The sequence below is a fragment of the Pezoporus wallicus genome, unplaced genomic scaffold (genome assembly GCF_028554395.1).
Source record: "Pezoporus wallicus isolate ANWC-B61680 ecotype Strahan unplaced genomic scaffold, APGP_CSIRO_Pwel_v1 scaffold_11491, whole genome shotgun sequence".
Lineage (NCBI taxonomy): Eukaryota > Metazoa > Chordata > Aves > Psittaciformes > Psittacidae > Pezoporus > Pezoporus wallicus.
In genome coordinates this window covers 7851929-7876835 of record NW_026642649.1, presented here as the reverse complement: position 1 = coordinate 7876835, position 24907 = coordinate 7851929, and the positions used below count along the sequence as shown (strand labels likewise).

General features: G+C 38.2%; 1 protein-coding gene across 2 annotated transcripts in view; it reads left to right on the top strand.

Moving 5' to 3' along the window:
* CNTNAP2 (contactin associated protein 2) overlaps positions 1 to 24907 on the top strand; it is a 1008227-nt gene that overhangs the window by 338812 nt on the left and 644508 nt on the right. For both annotated transcript variants that reach the window (XM_057431243.1, XM_057431244.1), the window contains exon 3: positions 5892 to 6085. In XM_057431243.1, the coding sequence (XP_057287226.1) occupies positions 5892 to 6085 (194 nt within the window). The remainder of the gene's footprint in view (positions 1 to 5891; positions 6086 to 24907) is intronic.

Here is a 24907-nt window from a genome sequence, read left to right as displayed (position 1 = left end):
GATGGGAGCTTGCTCACTCAACTTCAAATAGGGAGCTGAAACATGAAATTAATTAAAAGGAAGAAATTATACATGAAATTTTGCAAAAGTAGGCCCACGTTGACTTGAGTCCTTTATATTCATAGAAAATATATTAAGTGCTGTCTTTTAGATGTGTCATTTAGAGGGAGGCTGTTTTTCATATTGCTTTCAGTTTCAGGGAAATTAACCTTTGGAATAAGATCCAGTAAAAACATGAGGGGCATTGGGGGTTTCATAATTAAAAAACAAAGAAGAAATCTTTGAACTTCAGCTTTCATAATGATGCTAATGCTTTTTGTTAGCAATACTCTTTATTTTCTGAAAAATCATGTAAAGGTTCAACTTCCGCAGCTTCTTAGCATTCTGAATGTAGTTTTGTATCTTCTGCACCACCGTTTGCCTTTTTCAGTAGTAGACTCATTACACACTGGTCAGTCTGCAGTAGGAGCAGTTCAAATGACTTTCTATAGCTTGTTTTGAAAGTAAAGCTTTATGAAACCTTTCCTTGCTGCCTTTTACCACAGGAATGCTCTGGCTGGCTTTGCTGATTAAGACTTTCAGGCTTTTCTGCAGTGGGAACTTTCTTGGATGCGCAAAGATATGTGGGCTACATACTCAGTGATGACTTTACTGTTGCTGAACTTGCTGTCCTCTGCTATCTGCATCAAAGGTTCAAGTACGGTGGTTCTTGCGCAAATTGAAGTTACTCGTTCTGTTTGTGGTAGAATGCTATACAGTATAAACAAAAGTAATCAGTGACTCTCTTAGTTGCTGTTACTGAGTCATTTACCTTGCCTGCTTAGTGGATGAATATGTTTAATCACATCATATTCTGGAGTAGTATAAAAATAAGAAGCAGATACTGTCTGAAATTTTATTTATTGTACCCTAACTGGCAAAGAACTGCATAAATGCACCTTGCCTCTTCAATGAAAGCAAACTTTATTGTTTGCATATGTTTAATATCTTTTAAATATATCGTACCTAGAGGAAATCTGGAGAGGGACTTATTACAAGGGCCTGCAGGGACAGGACAAGGGGGAATGGCTTTAACCTGACAGAGGGGAGATTGAGGTGAGGCATTAGGAAGAAGTTCTTCCCTGTGAGGATGGTGAGGCCCTGGCACAGAGTGCCCAGAGGAGCTGTGGCTGCCCCATCGCTGGCAGTGTTCAAGGCCACATTGGAGAGGGCTTGGAGCAACCCGGTCTAGTGGAAGGTGTCCCTGTCCATGTCAGGGAGTTAGGACTGGAAGAGCTTAAAAGTTCCTTTCCACCCTGAAACCACTGTATGATTCTGTGATACCATAGTATGTTATGGCATTTGGCATTAAAAGGCAGTGTATGAAGTGAAACAGTGTGATATAAAAAAGCAAGCATCCAATGCCTTTATTCTGCCATAATAGAAAGTGCAAATAATGTATGTAATAAAATTCAGAATATAGCTTGTAACTATTAAAAATAAACAGTTTATACGAAGGTGTGAGGAATAATACTGTGAATAGCATTTATTCAACAATTATAATATACATTGCAATTTCAGTACGAAGTAATGCTCACTGAAAATTACTAACGTGCTGTCATTTTGCTGATTCCTGAAAGATACTTCGTTATTCTGTCATCATATATTGGCCATAAAAAGTAAGTGTATTTCAAATATAATGCCATCTTATGGAAATCAGGTTTGGTTTCCAAATTGGCTATTCCTTTAAAAAGGCAAAATGTGTCAACTATTCTGTGAGTAACTCCTCTGTTCCCAGTCCAACGTCAAACCAACTGCTTAATTCCAATGAAGAAGCTGGGTTTTATTGAGCAAAATATTCAGTGATATGCTGAGCTGTGAGTGTGTGCACATTTCTTGAGATGTGAGAGGTTTGTACCTGCTTAGAGTGAATGAAGACACAAATGTGCTTCATTTCCTGTGATGAATTTAGGGCCATTGCAAGGATCTCACAGCTGGGAAACTTTTGTCTAATCCAACTTCTTCATAACTTAGATCATGCACCTGAGAAAAGAGGGACCTTCATTAATCCTTGTCTCAATAGAGGTTACACATATCACAAACACAATGGAGAAAGTAGTCGGCTCCCCCAGGTTACACAGCTTGGTGAGTCAAAGGGGAAGAGGAAACTTTCAGCTGATCTCCACAGGCTGCTTTTGATGAATGGCTGATGCCTCCCCAGCCACAGACTGCTCACCATTCCTTTCCCATGCTGGTCTGCATAGCACCACATTTAGCTACAGTCCAGATGTTTCCCCTTCCTCCTTTGGACTATTTATTCATTTACTTGCTTGGAAAAGTTGGAACACAAATGTGAAACTAAGAGAATTAAGTCAAGAAACCAATGGGGTAATATTGTTTGCTGCTGTCTTCAGTATTGACTGAAAGTCTTGTCTCTTGCTCGTTGTCAATGGTTATATGGCAGGCCATTGTACAGTACTTGTGCTTCCATCTCATGGCCTAGTTCTGTGGTCTAACTGTTTGCAGGCATGATGTGAACAATGTTTTTTGCCTCTTCGTACATTTAAAAAAAATAATAAAAAAGGAAAGCTAATGTTAGCACACAATTTTTCAAAACTTTTTAATGGATTTGTATTTGAAGACTTTCTGAAACCTCCTTAAAATTTACATTGAATGAATGTGTTTATCAAAGAAGGCCAAAATCTCATCTCGGTATTATAAATGTATATCATGTTACAAGTATTTTCTTGTAATTACGTGTAACAAAAATCTTTTTCAGTGCAATTCTGCGTAAGCAGAAAGTGTAAACCTCAAAATGTCTCTTTTAGCCTTCTTATAGCTATAGTATATTATCTTTTGTCAACAGTTGCGTTGCTGAAGGACGTTTTACTGGTGGATTTATCAACTCTGTCTTGCATTTTGGAATGCTCGCATTTGAACCTTACTTATTCCTGGAGCCACCAAAGGGTCCTTTTGCAAAGCTGGCTTCTGCACAGGGACAGCTTCTTATCCTTTGTGTGCAGTCGGTCTCAGATATGCCAATTGCACAGGGGTGCTAGGACAGGAAGAGAAAGCAGCATGTCTGCTATTGTGACAAGTGTGTAGAGCTCACTGTTCCAGTCTCCTTCCATAATAGCAATGAAAAAATTCTGTTCTTAAATGGCCAGTTACCATTCTATTCATGAATTGGGCCAGATTGATTTCGGGAATGTGTGGGAATGCTTTTCGCTGCAAGTATTTTTAGTAAGGGTGTTTTGCTTTGTTTTAATCGGATGTAACTGTTCCCTACCCCTGAAGTATCTTTTTCTGTCGCTGAGTAGTCTTACCTGTAGCGCAAGAACAAAGCATCTATTGTAAATATTTAACATTTTAAACGAATTAGATGTCATTGGCAGAATGTTACAGTAATTATTACAATGAAAGGTGACCGCTTATGACATCAACGATCCCATTGATATCAGAGCATTAAAATGGCCTGCGACCTGCAAATGTTTTAACACCTGTAGGAGCTGAATGAGCTGTAGGCTTGTCTAAGACTGAGGCAATGCTGCCGCCTAATGATGGGAGTATATAAACTGCAGTATAGCAAGGACTTGCTTGGCAAGCAGCCTGCGTTTGTGACTTCATCTGAAGTCCATAAACGAAATTAAAAGCAAATTGGCCCATAGACTAGACTGTGTGATGTTGTGATGTGCCAGGAAATTTATATGGTTCAAACTTAAACGTAAAAGAAACCCTGTAATTAAGTCTGCAAAGTTTGTTTTCTGCACCGTAATGCCTGCTATGAATATAAAGAGAATTATTCTCTAGGTTTTCTGTATATTGATAGGTATTTTTCTTTGTTTCATGTATTTCCTAATACTCATTTTGGTCATTCCCGAAAGATACTTCGTTATTCTGTCATCATATATTGGCCATAAAAGTAAGTGTATTTCGAATATAATGCCATATTATGGAAATCAAGTTTGGTTTCCAAATTGGCTATTCCTTTAAAAGGGCAAAATGTGTCAACTATTTTGTGAGTAACTCCTCTGTTCCCAGTCCAACATCAAACCAACCGCTTAATTCCAATGAAGAAGCTGGGTTTTATTGAGCAAAATATTCAGTGATATGCTGAGCTGTGAGTGTGTGCACATTTCTTGAGATGCGAGGGGTTTGTACCTGCTTAGAGTGAATGAGGACACAAATGTGCTTCATTTCCTGTGATGAATTTAGGGCCATTGCAAGGATCTCACAGCTGGGAAACTTTTGTCTAATCCAGCTTCTTCATAACTTAGAGAAAAGGGGGACCTTCATTAATCCTTGGCTTAATAGAGGTTACACATATCACAAACACAATGGAGAAGGTAGTTGGCTCCCCCAGGTTACACAGCTTGGTGAGTCAAAGGCAAGATCATGAGGGGCAGAAGTGAGGGGAGCTCATGAAGGGAATTCATGAGGGGGAGTTCATGAGGGGAGCTTGTGAGGGGAGTTTGTGAGGGGCAGGCGTGGCGGGAGCTCATGAGGGGAGTTTGTGAGGGGCAGGCATGGCGGGAGCTCGTGAGGGGAGTTTGTGAGGGGCAGGCATGGCGGGAGCTCGTGAGGGGAGCTCACGAGGGGAGTTCGTGACGGAAGCGCGTGAGGGGCAGGGGTGAGGGGATCTTGTGAGGGGCGAGGGTGAAGGGGGTTCATGAGTGGAGTTTATGAGGTGTAGACATGAGGGGAGAGGACGGATGGCCATGAGGGGTGAGGGGAGATCATGAGAGGAGAGCTGGGGCAGCCATGAGCTGTGGCAAGTGGCCATGAGGGGAGATCTTGAGAGGGGAAATGAGGTGTGGCTGTGAGGGGTAGGGATGGCAGCTATACAGACTAGGCCATTATGCAGGGTATGTGAGGGGTGGCTTTGAGTGGAGACCATGAAGGATGGTCATGAGGGGAGATGAGTGATGACTGACTGGAGATCATGAGGGGCAGCAAGGAGAGGAGATCAGTTTGCCCTTAGTGACATGGTTTAATGGTGGGCTTGGCAGTCCTGGGGTAACGGTTGGAATAAGTGATCTTAGAGGTCTTTTCCAGCCTAGTTGATTCTATGATTCTATATAATTGTAATATCTATCTTACAATACTTACTGCCTGCAGCATCCAGCAACAGTTCCCCCCCCCTTTTTTTTTCATAAGGAGTTGCATGAATGTCTTTTATCTATGCATCACTGGCCTTCTTTATTTAGAACAGTTCTATGTAGTCTGTGGCTGAGAAGAATATTGTTAATAGTGTTACTGTCAAGTTAATTTGTAGACCAGTAAAGAGCAATAACACTTCTGTGAGGCATCTGCCAATGTAATCTGGGACAGCTTGTACACCCAGCAGATCAAAGCTGGATCCAGCCATGTGCTACCTGCTCCTTTTTCAGTTCTACTGGTAGATCTTTTTGTTTGTGTGCTATCCTGAAACATACGAAAGCATAGGACTTGTTCTTATTTCCTCCTGGTTTATCTATATTACCTCTTTAACAGGAAATATTATTGAAAAGATATACAAAGTTCAAGGAAGGTTATTGATCTGTGCCAGTTTGCTCTAAAGAAGGATTTCATAGCAAATGGGTCAACCCTTGGAACAATTATAACTTGGCAAAAACTACTACACTGTAGTTAAGGCATTATAAAGGCACTGATTCATTAGCAGGCAGCCCATTAAATCATTATAATTATGTGGAGAAATGATAAAGGCAACAGAGTTAATGCCTTTGAAGCATGTGCTGAAAATGCACCTTAGAAAAAAATACGCACTCATATTTCTCTTGTATGGTTTCAAGTATCTTTGGTGTCATACTGCTCTCAGCTGGGCTGCCTTCCAGCAATCAGCATCTTCACAATGTGTTCACTTCAAAGCCTGTGTTTGAGGTCTAAATCTCTCCTCTGTTTCAACCCAACAGGTGCAGGAGGTTGGTCTCCATCAGACAGTGATCATTATCAATGGCTGCAGGTGGATTTTGGGAGCAGGAAGCAGATCAGTGCTGTTGCAACTCAAGGCAGGTACAGCAGTTCTGACTGGGTCACTCAATATCGGATGCTCTATAGTGATACAGGAAGAAACTGGAAACCATACCACCAAGATGGAAATATCTGGGTAAGTGAAATGGAAGCTTATGTTGTTTTGATGCTGATTGACTGTGGTTTTAGGAGCTCTGCACTCATACAAATTTGCAGTGTTGTTTTTGTGAGGACAGAACAGTGATTTGCTCAAACCAGTGACTCAAGTTGCAGCTGCTTTCAGGAGGCCTGAACGCAGATTAGCAAAGCCCATTTGTGTTGATGGCAATTGTTGGAACAAGCAGATATCTTTTTTGTTGGTGGTATTCCTCAGTGAGTGTCTTATGGCTTTCCCTTCCCTGCCTTTTTGTCCTATTAGTTTAATAGAGTAGATGTGAGACAGAGATGTGGTTCTGAAAATTGTCCTCTTAGGCGCAACATTTTGGAAGATAGTTTGTTCTTTGTGTGTACATGTGCTAGGGAGCAGTTTTACCATGTATATATTGCTTTCCATATAGGTGCCACAGGAATGTGCTCTTTTTGGCTGGAGTAGAGTTGATTTTCTTCACAGTAGCTAGTTTAGGGCTGTGTTTTGGATTTGTGCTGAAAGCAGTGTTGATAACATGGAGATGATTTCAGTTATTGCTAAGCAGTGCTTAGAGAGTCAAGGCCTTTTCTGCTTCTCACCCCAACCCACCACCTGGGGGGGGGGGGGTGCACAAAGAGTTGGGGGGGGACACAGCTGGGAAAACTGACCCCAACACTGTATGGTGTCATGCTTAGTATAGGGCTGAGGAAAGGAACATTTGGGGATGGGGAACATCTGGAATGTTGTTTGGCTTCCCAAGTAGCCATTATGTGTGATGGAGCCCTGCTCACCTGCTTGACCATTGGAAGTGGTGAATGAATTCCTTGGTTTGCTTTGCTTGTGTGAGCAGCTTTTGATTTACCTTTAAACTGTCTTTATCTTGACCCATGACTTTCACTCTGATTCTCCAATCCCACCACGGCGGGAGTGAGTGAGCAGCTGTGTGGGGCTGAGCTTCCAGCTGGGGTTAAGCCATGACAAGGGATATTTATGCTATAATAATTTTAGCATTAAACTTAATTTGAGGGGGTTTGTAACATTTTTTTCATGGATAAGCTGATAATTTCATTCTTGCTGAAAACAGTAGCCTTCCATTTTGCTGACAAAAATAGATATTATTAGATAACATACCTATCCTTATAGCAGTTGTTTTAGATAGTTATTTTTTTTCAAAAGTAAACTTTGAAAACAGCAAAATGCTACAATTCTTTCTGAAACCAAATCAAATTGGTTAGCAGTTAAGCATCATCAGGAGCAATATTGTCAAAACAGACAACGTTGAGTTATTCTAGATTCACATTTTTTCCAGTTGCTTCTTTTATTAAGGTCTCTTATTCAAAATGAATGTCAAATACAGAGTATAAGGTGAATGGTTTTATCTGTACAAGAGAAACTTGCTTAATATGTGGAGTACATAGAGGCAGTCATTTTTTACTACAGTATTGATTTATTGAAAAAGCTTCCTCAATGTGCCAAATAGGATTGTGAAAGAGGGAGAAATCAATGCCAGGGGGACAGACAGGAGTGAAGACAAAAACATTGGTGCTGCTTTAGATTCCTTTGGACTTGGTCGTATGAATGTTGCTCACTGGGGAGGGGGAGGAAGCCTATGCTTAAGCTTGATAAATATTATCTTTTAAGGTACCTTATGTATATAAGGATACTTGGATTCTTTGTGCTTGAATTATCTTAGATGCAGAAAAGCCTCAGCAACTATTACTGAAATAATGAATACTTTGTCTCAGGGGAGTGGGAGAGCTGGCTGGGTGAAAAATAGCAGGACAGTTAGGCTGAGGAAAACTCTGTTCTTAATACCTTGAAGGGGCAAATCTTTTGGGAACGTGGGATTTGGTTAAGTTACATCAGTGACTATTTGTTTTCAAAGCGGCCCCATCTATCTGAGGGCTTTGTAGAAAATCTTCATTATCATCTCTTGATATAGAAATATTGAAAACTTCTTCATGGAAGAACATTTCGTGGGATTTTTTATTAGCAGTTATGTGTTTGGTGAATTCGGGTCAAATGTTACTCTGTTGTTGACAACAGATGCCACTTGGAGAAAACGTGTGAGGAGTTACACAGAAGTTTGCTGCTTCTATATGGAATGATGTATTCTTGTATACTTAGCAAATTGGTTGCTGAAGTACTGCTGTTGTTAATGTCCTGAAATTTTTTATCCATACTAGGAAAACAATTTAAAAAACCTACCCTATTCCAGCTTGCTTTTAAGAATACAGTTGAGCTACTAGCTAAAAAAGAGGCTAGGGTGCTTGACTCCTGAGTTGCCTAAACCAGCATTGTTTCTGTTGTTTGATTTAGTGGTCGGCTTGGCAGTCCCGGAGTCATGTTTAGACTTGATGATCTTAAAGGTCTTTTCCAACCTCGTTTATTCTGTGAGTCTGTCTCAGCCTTTGTTTAATCTTGAAAACATTGTGCTTATTAGCTATTAATAAGTCTTAAACCTAGTAAGTTCCCAAGACAGGGGAGGCACCTGAGCATGTGTAGTAGTGTTACGAGGAGACAGACTTCCCTGATGAGGACATGGGGTGGTGCAGAATTTCCCTTCACATCTTCCTCTTAGGGTCACTTTGTACAAGATATTGAAAGCAGCAGAAGCTGCGAGGGTCAGGTCAGACCACGTGAGCCAAGTATCTACCCAGCATTGTCAATTTAAAGTCATGAAGTCAAAATCTTCTTGACTGAAATAACTGTGATAATCTTAAGTATCTCACATGATTCTGGTGCCCTTAGAAAACCTTTTGGGAAGTATTTAGTCTTTTCCTTTGGAGTCATAGCTTTTAGAAGCTTTATCCTCAAGAGAAATATGCTATGTAGCTTTTGGTTAGTGTGCCTCTTCAATCATCCCCGTGCCTGACTGTCATTGTTTACTGACAATAGTGAATTTAAAAATAAAGGAGAAAGTAAAGAAAAAGAGAAAAACAGAAGTGCAGAGTTCAACAGTATTTAATACTAGAGCAGTTATGATATCAAATGATACAGACAGAGGACGAGATATGGGAAACAGAACTAAATAAAAATAAAGCTTGCTAGATGAGACAGAGAGAGCACAAAGGAGAAGTAATTTCCAACAAAGATCTAGTTAGGAATAAACCATGATGAACTGCATAAAATGCTGAAGTGACCCCTTTCTGTATGCATTAGTCAGGGAGGAAAAAGAAGTTCTATAATTACCTCCTAAGTAGGAGAGAAATCAAAAGGCTCTCAGGAAGTCTGTGATGGGGAAAGTGCTTTCAAGGTGAACATAGAGTAAGCTTCCCAGTTCTGTGAAATAGATTTTCAGACCCCACCTCTCCCAGGCTTTTGGATATTTTCAGTTTCCATGAATTTTAATAAGATGAATGAATGCGGCCTCTTTCCGTAAAATGCCTAGCAACTAGAGAATTTTGATCACCTCTCCTATCTTTGCTTTTGTAGTCTGAGATTCTAATTTTAATAGGTCACAAGGTCCCCCTTCAGACAGCAATCCACTGGGGTGTTTCATGTACACAGTATATCTTTGTTTTGGGATAGGTGCTCATTTTGGTTTCTGCATCAACACCATCTATCTGTATGCCTAACGGATACATACCAGAAGTGATTGTACATATAATACTGCTTCTGTTTCCTAACTCAGATACAGATCATGCAAATATCTGTAAGCTCTATAGGTATAAGAAAATGCTGACATCTTATGAAAACATTGAAACTCAAATAACAAAAATTAGTGACAGAGGCTGAGCACCTCTAATATTCAAGTCTTCCCTAAAGGACAGTGGAAGATCTTTGGTACCATTTAAGAGGCATTACAAGGTATCATCTTCTACAATTTGGAAACTTTAGTGGAACCTGTGATCAGCTCTCATCCATCTCACTGTCTCGCATCTTGGGGATATCAAAGTCAGGTTAATGAAGGAGAAAGTGTGACTGTAATTGAGTTTCAAAAAAACCCAAACAACCAAACTGATGGCAAAGGAGTGCAGACCCTTTCCCATAACCTCCAGACTGTATTCTGTAGTTGACTCTTATCTCCAGACCCAGTGAACCTCTGTGGAGGTGCAGAGATGTAAATAAAAGCAGATTTTGCCTTTATACCAAAAATTTAACCCTGGGCCAAGTGGCTGCTGTTTCAGGTGAAAGCAATTATGTTTTCTGGTTTTGTTGTTTTTCTTTCGGTTTTAATAAAACTAAAAATGTATTATACATAACATTGCTTTTGCAATATTTTTATTGCTGAAAAGATATTAACGTATTACATTCACTATGAAGAGTTGGTTTTGGAAAGGAAATTTATTCACCTGTTGTATTTAATTTTTTTTTTTTAATACTGTTCCTTCTGTTCTTTTTTATTTTATGTGAAATTATCAGAAATCCAGCAAGTCAACTCTAAAATGGACTTTGCATTTCTTTGGGCACTGAGAAGCAACTTACTGTTTGAGAAATGCAGTCTCTTCATTTACATGGTTCCCCTTGGTATTGAAAGAAGCAAGTTAGCACAGCACAGCGGATTTAGCTTGCATAGGAGAATGAGCTTGCAGCATTTCAGAGTATTTTGACATAGTATTGAGCCAAAATTCATCTTGAAAGCAAGCACAAGTGAGTTGGATGATTAACTTTTTCAAGCTGTGTGAGATTTCAGATGGTTAATACTCTTGGGTGCCTTTGGAAATATCAACCATCAGACAGACCTGAAGTAACATTTAACGTCTGGGTAGATACAAGGCAATCATCTGCAGCTCTACCTAGCTGAAATTCTGTGGGAGCCATCTGCTCAGTGTTTCTGTTAGTCCTGACGTGCTAATTCTGGTTAGGTTATTCAGAGAACAATCTGCAAACCTTATCACATTGACTATTCCTTCCACCTGCTCTACAGAGCATCATTTATAGCTAACCAAGGACTCGCTGCATACATCTTAGACTACAGTGATTTGTGTATGGAAGCTGCACGAATAAATTGTAGCATACACCCTCTCTGTTAGGACATACAAGAATTATTTGCTTTGTAAAAGCTGTCGCTGCTGTTTCCCTGAGAGCCAACTTATTTCCATGACCCTAAGCTAAACAGCATTAATGAAGGATGCTGTGAAACAGTTCTTGAGTTTGATGCATACTCCTGCTCTCCGTTTTTGTGGTTTCTTTGTAGGATCTTGAGTGGAAATGTATACCGTAGGAAGATTTGCTACCTTTATGGGCCTGGATTTTTTGTCTTTATTAAAAAAAACCCCCAAACCTATTATTGATTAAATTAGCCTACTAAACCAATTAGTTTATATGTAATTATACTGACCTGCAGTTATGGGAGAGTTTTAAAAATACAAAATGCAATTAGAGTGGTCTGTAACCTGCCACTTCCTGTTGTTGGCTGCTACTTAGAATATGAGATGCTGTGCAGACCTGTTTAAACATGGGAGAGTGGTTTGATATATTAGTCAGAGCAAAAGTTTTGACTAGTGTTTATAGCAAGGCCTTGAAATCTTCTGGGAATGTTGTGAATTTATTGTTGTTTTCTATTTAAGGATTCACTGACCTGTTCTGTCTGGAAGGATTTTTATGTTGGGTATCTTGCTGTCTCCATAGCAATGCCTGCAAGGTGACTGGTGTCATTTTTAGTGGCTCTTAATTCTCCAGGTGTTTTATTACTAGAAATACCTTTTTAAAATTTAAACATTCCTTCCATGGGGAAAAAAGAAATGTCTGTTTTTTCTCCTGGAATCCCCTGTGTGCCTTAATTTCATTATGCCTTAGCTTTCCTGGGTGGTAGGTCTCCAAGTCCCTGTCTCCTATGCCTTTATCTTCTAAAGATTGCTCCATTCACTTGTAACAGCGTCACCTTTATGGGTGTATTGAATGAATGAGGTGCTGTAACTCCCACCAAAGTCAATATGGCTCAGCGCTTAATACACATTGCTAACCAGCACATCGAGGACCTGACTGAAAGGGTATGGATACAAGAAAATACTTTTGCTGTAGTAAAACTAAACTCTCTTCCAGACCTAATGTAGCAGTCTCTGCTATTATGCTAACAAAAATAGGTAATATAGTGTTGATAGGTCACCTTTAAAAATTCAGGTAGTTGCTGACAAGGAATTTTTAGAAGCCCTGAAGAGCTATACAGATAAAGATCAGTGCTATCGTGATGAAGCCTGCTTCCTAATCTCTTTTCTGTGTGCAATCTGTTAAGAGAAATTGTATAAAATTTTAATGCATTTAGAGAAACAAACTTGGGGTTATCTGAAATATCATGGCAAAATATATCTATGCCTAACACCGTCACTGCTACAAACTATTTGTATTAAAATGACAAAAGATCTGATGCCCTTTTAAATGTTGGAATACTAGGAATAACACCAAACTGTGATAAACAGTAGTGATACTTTTTAAATCCTGACTGTTCTGGGGAAAAAAAAAAAAACAAAAACAACCAAAAATAGATGCTTTATAGGACCCTAATAATGTATTTCACATATGAAACTATAAGAACATCTGAACAGTTTCGGTTAGAATCCTTGAAATCACATATTTTGTGCAGGAAGAAAGACCTTTTATGTTATTTGTAGAAGAAACATGGATTCATGAGTTTGCTTATAACTTTAAATATTTTTTTTTTTAAGGGGCAGATACACCGACATTTTGGAAATGGATTTGATCAGATGGAAAGTTATGATTTTTTTTTTTTCACTGTAAGCTACTCATCCTGTTTATGAGAGAGGGAGTCTATAATTATATTAGGCTATCTCCAGAGGCACAAACAGAACTATTTTAATCTATCACAGAGTATCGGTAGAAGACAAAATCCTTCCTGTTGTGATGGTAGACAGTGTCTGAGCCTTTCCTTGATTCTGTACAGGCTATTAAATAAAAAACAAATTAGGGTAACATATTAGAGTTTTGCACTGTCATCTGCTACAATATTTCCATTCTCAAGGATTATTTTCTAATCTGTTGTCCTCTAACCTGAGGACTAGTTGTCAGTATTTGTTAAACCATCCAATTTTTAACACCGGTATTTAACGGCAAGCACCTAAATCCATGTTTTAGCTCTCAGATGGCTTGGTTTTCAAATACCTTAGTGTCGTCACCCTGCAATGAATACAAGCGTAAGTCCTGAAGCAAACCCACAAAAGTGCGTTGTGTGCTTGATCAGTTCAGCAGCAGAAGCAGCCATATTCATGGATGAATGGCAGCACATCTGGGCTGACACATTGTTCTAAGGCACCGGCTTTGTAGCTCCTGCATAGCACTGAGCAAGACCCGCACTGGCTGCTGCACTGGGTTTGCGTAACAGGAATGCTTCTCTTTCTCAGCTGCTAGGTACAGAGCTGAGTGCATAAATTGGTTCTTAAAGCTCCTAGTTAGGTAGGGTGTCCTCAGTCCCTTTCTAGAAAGCCTTAACACTTCCACAGATGATTGCACGAGAGCTGAATTGTCAGTTTTTGAATTGTTAAGAGATTCTATAGAGGCACATTTGAATGTCCAGATCAAGATCCTGCTGAATGTGACTGAATAAAATGGTCTTTAGCAGTTTCCTTGCTGCTTGTTAGCCCTCTTCTTTGGCTACCATTGTCCTGGGTTCAAGATGTATGACTAGACCAAGTAATTTATGTAACTCTTACTATAGCAGAACTGCAGCATATTACCAAAAATCCGCTTTATGGCACTCCTGATATTTTATTGCTGATAGATATTGATATTTATATTTTATCATATATTGAATAAAAAGTAGATTTAGCATAGTGTAGCTAATGTTTCATTTGGTAAAAGTATGGTTAGAAATAGAACTTCTAGCAATCTCCACAGATTGTAAAAACAGGTTACCTGATGTGCCTTAAATTAGAAACCATGGAGTTTCAAATCATGAGTCTTGTCCATTTACTTAGTCATCAGTTGACATTATGTTAAAATATGTATTTGATATACATACTACGCTTCTATGCGTAGCTGTCTGTAGTACTGTTGGAAAGGTGATCTGCCAAGGACTTCCTTAGTTCCTTCCTATTTTCTTCCCATGAAACTCTAGAACAGATTGCCTGAGGAGGTTGTGGGTGCTGAACCAAATGATCTGCAGATGCTCCTTTCAGCCTTTGATTCTCAATATGGAGGCTGAAATTTGCCCAAACATGTTGAAATGAAGAGGCGAAACAGCTCTTAATGTATTCTGTGCTTCTCCCCTCTTTGACACATGTAGCTGTCATTTCTGTCTCCAGTCTATAGCTGGCTTCAGTTTCTGTAGCAGAGATGCATTATTGATAGCACCAGTAACGTAATCACAGTTCATTGTGTTCCTCTTAATAGTGCATTTGCAAAATAGTTTAAGTTCTGATCTAGTAAATGCACTCATGCTTAACTTCACATGTTGAAATTAAAGTAATAAGACTAAGTGTTTAAAATTGAGTATACATGATCAGGGAGTGTGTCCAAGTGTGTTGGTACGATTCTTGGAAAAAAGGAGCAATGGTCTTACTGAAATTATTTGGGAAGTACCGTACTGCAGATAATAAAAGCACTGCTTAAATACTAGGTAGGTGGAAAGCAGCAAATATTCTCTATTTGAATTTGCTTGGCACTGGTAAAAGTGAAACGGGACAAGATTGAGCATCAGTCTTGGTGCTTATTTGATGGATTTTTTTAAAAAGGCTTGTTTTCCTGTATTAATGAACATAAAGATACTTGTATCAGGAGAGCACTTTGATGCAGGTGTGCCTTGCAAATATTAAAATCCTTACATTGGGAGGTGGTCCTACACAGCATTGTATGTTTCTTAGAATGCGCTTTCACATAGTCTAAAGATTTGTGTTTGGCAGAATAAATGGGTTTGTACTAGTATGAGAAAGATGTGGTTGTGGTAATGAATTGAAGGCATTTCACTGTATTACTTCTGTTGCTTGTGAGGTCAGCTGTGCAGAAAACAGCTTGTAAAAGGTTGTTTCCCATTTGCGTCTTGGCTCATTAGCTGTTACTTCCCAGTGAAGACAAGCGTAATTACCTAGGAGCAAGTAATGGTTGAATCCACAAACATTTGCTTCCATGTAAATTTTTGGACTTGAGCACCTGTGGAATTGTGCTTTCAGTCTCTGGTTCTCCCTGGAGATTGGTACTTGTTAACTGGGGAGACTGAACTTTGCACAGAAAATAGTGAGGTAATGCACTGTGGGAGGCTGACAACTTAAGACCAAGTGCCTGACTTCAATATCAACATGGTTGTTGAAGTAAAATTATGCAGAAGTATTTACTTGCACACATGTGATTTGAAGGCCCCTTAACACTGGAAAGTGAACTCCTTCCGTCGTGAAAGTCACTTTACATTCTTTTTCCTGGAATTTAAAAGTAAATTTAATAAAGAAAAAAAAATCCAACCAGTAACCACCAAAACAAACCCACGTTCTTTTGCAGTGTGTAAACTCTGATCAGCTGCAGAGCAGAAATGCATTTTAAGAGGAAATTTGACAATGTTGCTGTTGCTGCACTAAATGTCTGTGGCTGTATAGATAACTTCAGCCTGAGGGTTGTTAATCTGACACCTTTCATGAGCAGTAAAGTCACGTTAAAAATATGAAAAAGTTAAGACTTAGGCCAAGAGAATTCTTGTGTACTATTTTTTAAATTTTCCTGTTGCCTGGGTTTCAATTTATTTATTTATTAATATTCTCAGACCCCTTAAGATAGAGAATAGTATTCTAGTATTATATTCAATAGTATTGATATTGAAAGTACATTGAAATAGATCCTATTCAGAAAGGTATGTAAGGAATCCCTTAACTTTTAGCTGGAATTTAATTCTTGTTAGGTTCAGTAGAAAGCATGAATAAGTTAAATATGTGCTTAACACTTCCCTGACAAGTTTTGCTTTTGTATCATCATACCGTCTGCACTCTGTGGTATTTTGCAGATAGCTTTTTTAATAACAGATTTTGCTATAAATAATTGCTGGCTTTAGCATGATAACAGTTTTCACTGCCATTTATAGTGTATGTGTGTGTGAACACATGAGTTACTTTTTACTAAAAACATTTTAGTAATGTGAATAAAAGTAAAAAATAAGAGGTTTCTGAACTGCAGTACATCAGTGAGACACAAACCTGTTTAAGTGAGGCATTACTGTGGATTAATAGTGCTCTAACTCTGATTATTTTTTTTTTTTCCAGAAAAAGAGGAAAACTTGCTTTAATTTGTTTCCAGTCTCTCAGATGTGTCTATCACATTGGTTTATTTTTCGTACATAAATTTAACTAAAATTACATAAACTCACAAAGCTATAATAAGATTTGCCTTTGTGGAGTTGCAGGCAAAGTTGGTTCCTAGTGATCTTTAAAACCTGATGTGGAACATTCCTCACAACACTGCTTATCTACAGTACAAAACACCACGACAGAAGAGTAAATCTTATCTTAGCCATAGTATAAACTAGTTTGAGTTGGCTTGGTGATGCCATTACCAGTTGCGATCAGTTGACAATGATAACTCTTCTTTTTAAATATTAAACACAAAAGTAATTTACTGTGTTGAAGGCTGAGTTATGTTACATGCTGATTTTAATTAACATGTTTTCCAGTGTGCTTAGGTAAAGTTAAAGTGGTGCTTAGTGAGCAGTTGTCTATGCATTCATCCTAATGACACTACCTGTAAGAGGAAGTTGTTTCTTCCTGTTTGAAGGAATAGTTGCACGGTCAAAGTGCTAGGAAGTAGAAGTGTCACAAACAACTGTTTTTCAAACTGTTTTTCAAAGTATTTGCAGATTTCCTTAGACAAAGTCAGGATAAGTTTTATGTAAAACAAAATTATTCAGGTCCATTCTCTGAAAATGCTAGAAGAAATGTTATACAGTGAATTACCATGATCCTGAAGGTTGTTTATTTTCATGCTTAGGTCATAAACTAAGATCGTAGGCAGAAGGTAACTTTACTCTTTTTATTTTATTTATTTTTTTTAATACTTCAAGAAAGAATGACACACAGATTATGGCAAAATCCAGACACTCGTATAAAACTTCTTGTACTGACTGATTTGCAGGGCAAAGTCCTTTTAAACTTAAAGATGTTGAGAGTGACTGGCAGGTGATACAGAGGAAAAAGAAGTTCTCTTCAGCTCATTGCTTATTTGGCCTTTGTTATTTCATTCTTTTGAAATATTAATGAGAGCGAGATCGGTTTCTGAAGTGTGAGTTCCTTCCCTACACTTTGTTACAGGTTTCAGACAGTTGCGAAAAAGTTGATGCGAGCTGAGGATAGGTTCAGTCCTTTCTTAAAACTTTTCATCTCTATTGGTCCATACCACAGATTTACTGGAAACTGAGTACAGTTTTATACACATAGTTTTCTTGTGTCCATCAAGCCAGCCACCTTTGTTCATGATAGATTTTACCAAAGTGCCAGAGAGACAGAAGAAAGGGAGGAGAGGAGAGGGAGAGCACTGTTGGACAAACATATTCAAGATATGCCACTTTAAAGCAGCATTTTCAAAACCATAAAGAGTTCATATTCGTAAATCAGGTAACTCCCAGTGCTCAAAGAAATAAAGCAAAACTGCTGACATGCACTGTTGTTAAGTTTTCACAGAGAAAATGAGTTCAAATGCAATTGGGAATGACTGTATCACAGACTTAAGGCTTTTGAGACTTGAAGATTATGATTATATTACACTTAGATTTCTTTGTAGATGTAAAAAAGATAGGACAGAGGTTCTGCAGCAGAGCTAAGGGACTAGGTTAATATTTAGTTAAATTAAATAGTAAAACAAGAGGCGAAACACTGGGGGGGGGGGGCTGTAGAACAGATCACATCAACATTGTACTGTGTTAAACAGTCAAACCATGAGAATTCTGCAGACATAAAATGGCTAAGCCTTTACTATGTCCAGTGTATTTTAAAAGATCAACTAGGATAGTTTAAGGAGAAAGGCGGGAGGGGAAACCCTATCAACCTGAAGTATTTAATCAGTGAAGAAAAGCCAGGAAAGAGAGAATTGCTGGTACATGAGAGCAGATGCTAACGATAATCCTCAGGCTAAACTCAGTAAGAGCTTTTTGGCATGTCCAGCCTGTCTGTGTCTCATTACAAGAAAAACAGCAAGAACAAAATAAATATATTTTGTTGAGAATAAAATGAATCGGTGACAGGAGTTTGGTTTTGACTGTCTCATTAGACATGCTATTGATGAGATCTTTTCCCTGTATTTTCTTCAAGTGTGTGACTAGTGGAGTGCTTTGATTATTACCTTTCTTATTTAGCATGAAGTTACTGCCAGATATGTTAGTTCAAACAGTTTTCAGAGTCCTTATTCTATCATTACTTTCAGGGTTAGGTTGATAGGAAACAATTAAATACTGCAGCTTCCACTTACGAAGACCCAAAAGTTGCTTATTGTTTCTCTGGGAGGAATGGGACAGAATAAACTGGTGGTAGCTCCTATCTAGAGATAATCTATCACTTCAAGATACACTTCCTCTAAACAGCAAGTGCACCAAGAATGACTCTCCCTAGACATGGTGTGACAAACAGTCTGACACTTTTCTAGCTAGATTTGCAATATGAAGGTGGTTTTTGTTTTAGGAATTCTTGAGAATATAAAAACTAATTCATGGCTTCCCAGCTCCTGCACACATAACTCTTATCCCATCTCTACACTGCCTGATATCTGTGAGGAGTATCTTGGCAGTGTAAAAGAGAGATTAATACATAACCTGCTGTTTCTTAGCATCTAATGGTTTAAAACTGGTAAATTAATGTTTATGTTGTAAGTCCTTTGGCACACTATGCATTGGAGTGGAAGAGCTTTTATATGAAGGTGGAGACTCCCTCCCTTCTCCTCCCCCCTCCCATTAGTACTAGAGCTGTAGAAGCTGTAAAATCCAACATTACTATGAGTTAAAACTATGTAAGTAAATACTGTTTTCACAGTTCACTTTGAAGGCTAAATGCTTGAGTCCTTGAAATCAGATTTTAAAACACTGATTTCTGAACAAGGGACACAGTCATTAGTATTGTAGTTAGAGCACACAATTTCTATTTATCTGAGGATTGCAAATTCCATAAAATGGGTTTGCTGAAAAACTACCTATCATGTATGTTTTGTACAGCTACAGTGATGTAAAAAAAGCAGTAGAGATGAGTAAGCTACAGGAACGTCAAATTTCTGTCCTATTAGTAACTCATAAAAACATGCAATGGCATTCAAAGCAACTTGTTAAAGTCTATTAACCTACAGGTAAAGGCAAATACAAAACTGTTCTTCCTGCATCTTGTGTTGTGACTTCGAAGTACAGCACTGGAAGAATATCATCAAAATAGCAGAATCACAGAATGGTTTGGGTTGGAAGGGACCTTGAAGATCATCTAGTTCCACCCCCCTCACCCCCATGCAAAGCAATGTTAGAAATCATACACAGATTTATTGTAGTGTTTTGGTGTTCCTGGGCTGAATACAAGGGAACATTTATGCAGGTTTGTTTGGGTTCTCTTCCCCCTCTTCTTATCTGTATTCTTCCAATGTTAAACTGTAATAAGGTACTTTTAAGGAGATAAGTTGAAACTTTCAGTTTTGTTGGGGATATTTACTTAACATTCATATTTCCGAAAACCACTAGCACTTAGTTGCTCTAGAGTGGTTGTACAGACTAAGGTAAGAACCACTAGCTGTTACTTGCTTTAAAGCATGGCTGTACAGACCAAGATAAGCAACATCTAATCACAATGAGCTTTAAGACTTAAAACACTTAAAGGGTGAAGCAGGAATATGGTAATAAATGGTCCAATGTGATACTTGAAAGGGTCTCTTCTCTTGCTGTAAACTTTATTGTATAATGTGGGAGGGAGGTTTGCAAATAATGGCATTAATATGCTGACCCTTGTACATTATGGAATATGGTTCAGAATAAAAAACTTGATCTATTAAAAACACCTGTGCCTACGTCAGAGCCACAAAGAAAGTAAATATCATGGATATGGATTACTAAACCTTCTTAAAATTAATGGACTTGTAGGATCAGTGGCAGAGTCAAGGAGATGTAATAGAGATTTCAGTTCTCAGAACTATGTTAATATTTTATGTGGGTAGACAACGTCTAATGTCAGTGGTGCTAAGGAGATTTTCCTGGTGCTGGCTAGCATTGTCTGTTTGCTTGTTGTTGAAAGCTGAAGGCCGAAAAGTTACATGTTTTCATGTGAACCAAAAATAAAACTATTATAAGTATTGTAGCTGATATTAGAAATACATATATAGAGGAAACAGTTTTCTGATGTAAAGTTTGTAAAGATGGATGTTCTGGATATTTGTTATACCAATCTTGTCATTGTCATACCTGTGAACCATCATTCTTGGATAATGTACCACTGTATTTTTAAAATACACTAATAATTTGCATACAGTCATCGCTAAGAATGCTGAAGAGCAAAGGCTGTTCACTTCAGAGGAGTTTAACCTGCAGAAAATGTAACCTGTGTGCTACTGTATCGCCAAATACTTTTCATAATGATGCTGCTCTGATAATCTTACATTAGCACTAGTTCATTTGCTGAGAACAATATGGCTTATAAAGTTGCAAACTAATTCCCTAGCAACAGAAACAACACCAATAACTGCAGCTGTAGGAAAGTGATCTGGGAGTAGAACGGACCAGTTCACAAAACTAAGGCCTTAATAGAAGGCAGCTTAGCAAAAAATGAAACAACTGTTGCTGCATTGAAATGCAAGTCTTTAGGCAAACAAAAACAAGTACAAGGATAGTAAAATCATCCTGTTAAGAACCAGATTTCATGTTTTATCATGGATAATGAAATTGTGCGTGTTGTGGATCCTCTTGTTTTACTCGTCTCTTTGAAGTTATCTGGTTGATGGAGTCACTGTTTGAAACCAGTCTGTACTCTGCAGAATGCCACTATCGCTATCAAGTATTTCTGCCTGGGCTGCTAAATTTAAGTCCTCTGTTAAACAAATTAGATGCCGCATAACTTTGAAGTTCTGTGGAAAAATACTCTGTATCTGTAGTCTGCTTTCTCCTGTCACTCCAAGCACTCGCCTTCCATGCCTGGTCTTTACCAGCAGTTTAGGAGCTACTCATGCAAAACCACTTTCACTCTGTGCTTTCTAAAACTAGGTTGTGATAGTGTTGCTGCTTAGTCATCTTAATCTGAGAAAGCTGCAGTTTTGGGGAGTTGTTTGGCTGGGTTATCTTGATGTCTTTTAGATAGGCCTTTTATACAATAAATGAACTAAGGTATCAGCAGCAGAATACATCAAACAGCAGTACTTAAATCCCATTTTGCCAGCATAATAATTGAAAGATTACTTGTAGAGATTTACACTGTAATCTTAATAAAATGAGCCTTTACTGAAAGTTGGGGGGGGGGCAGCGGAGCAGGGAGGACAGGGAGATTTGCTGCAGTATGATGCTCTGTATATAGTGATGCTCTGTATACAGCTATTATTATTGGCATGAAACCAATATTGGTATTAAGTCAAACTTGTCAGTAGATCACAATTAAATAGATAAACCCGCTATTGATTTAGAAATGGTATGTCATAGAATGCTTATGGTGTTACACTGGCAGACAGGAGAAAATGGAGGAAAAGACCTGCAGAAGGGAAAGAGGGTGTTGCAGAAAATAAATCAATTTTTGAATAAAGAATGTTATACATCTGCTTGCACACATAAAAATCTTAGTTGTTTTTCAGGCCTTCCTTTAAAGCCTTGAGCTGTCCTGATAAAATCCCTCTTTGGAACTTACAGTTTGAGTTCACTGTCCTGTGACTGGAAAATTAATTTCAAACATTGGTTATATTAATCTTTAAAGCATCTCTTTGAAGTGAAAATATTGTATATCACTTAAAGTGATTTTTGTAATGAAATGCGCTAATGATAACTTCCTAACTTGAAGTTAATTGCTATTGAATGATAAACATACAGATGTTTGTACTGTGTAATTACACTACACAAAGTTCATGAAAACCAAGATTTATTTTGGCTTCTCGCTTGGATTGCATTCCTTACCCCAGCCTTGCGCTTTGAGGCATTATATGAAATCTTTTTTATCTGTTATTTCACTAAGCACTATGACCTTTATGTAAGCATTTCAGCCTTGCTTGTTCTACATAAATTGCAAGTATTATGGAAGAATAGAAAATTTAAGATCTCTTCTGATGGAAATTTGCTAAACCAAAAATTCTGAGAAACAAAAGAGTTTCAGGTCATGAAATGCTAACAACACTTACTCAACTGGGGACGTGTCTTTCAACTACAGTGGAAGTTGGATAGCCTTATGAAAGAAATTGGAAAGCATTAAGGAGAAATTTCAAGTGTTGTATTCACAGAAACAATATGAATCATTCAAAATAACCTTTGGTCTGAGCAAAGACTGCTTGATCTGTCAGTGCTCATTGGGAAGGACCTGTCCTTGGGCTAAAGGGCCTGAAGTTTAATTAATGGTGTGAAGTGATGTTGGGTTAAAAGTTTAATATTAATAAGAAATTTTAATATTCCTAAGTACCACAAAAGCATAAACAGAAGTGTAGAAGACTGAAAAGTTTTGCTGATGATGGGTGATACAGGAACAGAGCTGAACTCCAGATTTTAATGCTTAGTAGCCAATACATCGTTGTTACATGATGTGTCTTCAGGTAGCTGTTGTTTGTTCCTGCTTGAAGGATGCAAGGATGGGATACACAGTTTCCAGTGGTATTTATCATTTAGAAACTATATACTGGTAATGGCCATTTACAAGGACAAGATGTTTTCTTGTTGAAGTGATGAATTTGTCAAGGCTTTTTCTGAGCTATCCATACAGAGGTTGCAAATCAGCAACTAAAGGGGCAGACTACACTAAGAAATATTATTACTAACACTCACTTAGTGAATTTGATTTATGGAGACATTTTGAACCTGAAAGTGAGATAAAGCATTCAGCAGAGAGGACAGGTTGTTGAAGAGAAAATCTGCCATTAATCTTCTAAAAAGGAAGATCTTTCCTTCACTAAATGGAAGGATTTTTTTCAGTGACTAATGCAGTCTCCTGGGGTTATTGTTTTTGCATGTTTTATGGTTTATCCCTCTGGTGACTTCCTCACTGCTTCATGTTGGACAAACCTTGTAAACCAGCATCAGTGTTTATGGCAAAATGAATACTGTAAAGGTCGTAGCAGTGACTAGACAGTTTTTTCCATCAAAAAAATACAGCAAAGTGAAAAAAAAAATACAGCAAATGTCTTCATATACCACTGAAGACAGATTTAATGAATTAATGCAACTGAGAGAGGACAGCTCATCAATTGCTGCACAAGTTGTGGATATTGGACTCCATAAGATGTTGCACATTAGTCTCACTAATTTGAGAGAACTTAAGTCCTTAAATAGCATCTACCAAAGGCTGTCACCAAGTGACAACAGTAGCTCCATATTACATGTTTCATCAGAACCACCAGTTTTTTTCCTTGAAGCTTATTAATATCCCGTGAAAGGAACAATTGCTCTCAAGAATTCTTAGATATGTCCAAGGGAAAAGAACAGAGCAAAGCAAGGCTGTATCATAAATACGTAAGGAGGTTGTATAAGATAAAAATGTTAAAGTCTGTGTTGGTCTGTGTGGTTACTCTTGCTTGCTTCTCAGTGAAACGCCAACTAACAAAGTATTATGTCAGAGCAGATTCAAAAAAGTAGTCAGTTTGAGATGTCCTTCTCATAAAGCGGAGTCAAGGTGGTTCTTTGAGAGTCACTACCACTTCTACTTGGAGGGCAATGAACAAACTTAAGTCAGGTGATAGTAGTTCCCAGACTCACTGCCATAGTTTAGGGGGTGTATATTTGTTGCTTTCTCTGATCTTACTGACTCAGCCAGAAGGTGTTCATTATCCAACCTCCAGCTGTTTTCTACAACTTAAATGACACTAAGATGTTGTAAATGCTGAACAGGGATGATTTTTTAGGTTGTTAACGAAGTTTCCAAGCATAGCTGCCATGCAAAGAACTGTAATATCTCTTTTTATAGGGAAACCTTATTAAACTTATCACTGTATGTACCATGCCAGTTCATGTTAATGTATGTGTTAGAAATAAAGCGTTACTCTTTCAGAATCATCCGTATTGGTTTGCTTGCATAAAATGTAAATATTTCATTTGGGGGCTAATGACAGGGAAACATCTGTTAGTTTAGCAGTCAAAATGTTTCCTCATGGTCCATACGATGTTTATTATGAATAAAGTCACCTTCTAAGATCTCAGTTTGGTTCTATCCTAGTTTATGGAATGATAGCTTTGTGAATCTACAGTACAATTTTTACTCTTCATATATCTGTCAAAGTAGGTTTCATAATTGCTATCCCTTTAGCAAGTAGCATTAATAGCTAATCCTCCACTTACATTTTCCCACAACGGTAGGTTTGTGCCCACACATGAGATTTTTACCTAAGTGAGTTATTCTGTTTAATATTAGTCATCCTATTTTTTTTCACAGAGACTGCATTGTCATCTAAGTGAGTTAAGTACCTTAGAGAAGTGTGCTTTTAGTATCTTAAAATTGCTTGTTGGCAAGCAAGTTCTCTACTGCTTTTTCCAGTACTCCATGTCCTACCAGTCTTTGGTCGGATGCGTGATTGGCATGATCAACGGAAATACCAAAGTTACCCAGCAATTAAGTAGGGATCTTGTGGACGTGATTTTCAAGTGGGTTTTTTTTCTTCCAGAGTCAAAGTGACTGGGAGACTTGGAAAAGTGGTGGAAGAAATCAAAGTGTCTAGAATATCATCATCCATACATATCTATAAACTGGTCCTCAGTATTCTCCAGATACTATGAAGAGAGGTAAAATAAGGGAGCGGCTTTCACTTTTGGGATAGCGGAGTCCACCTGTG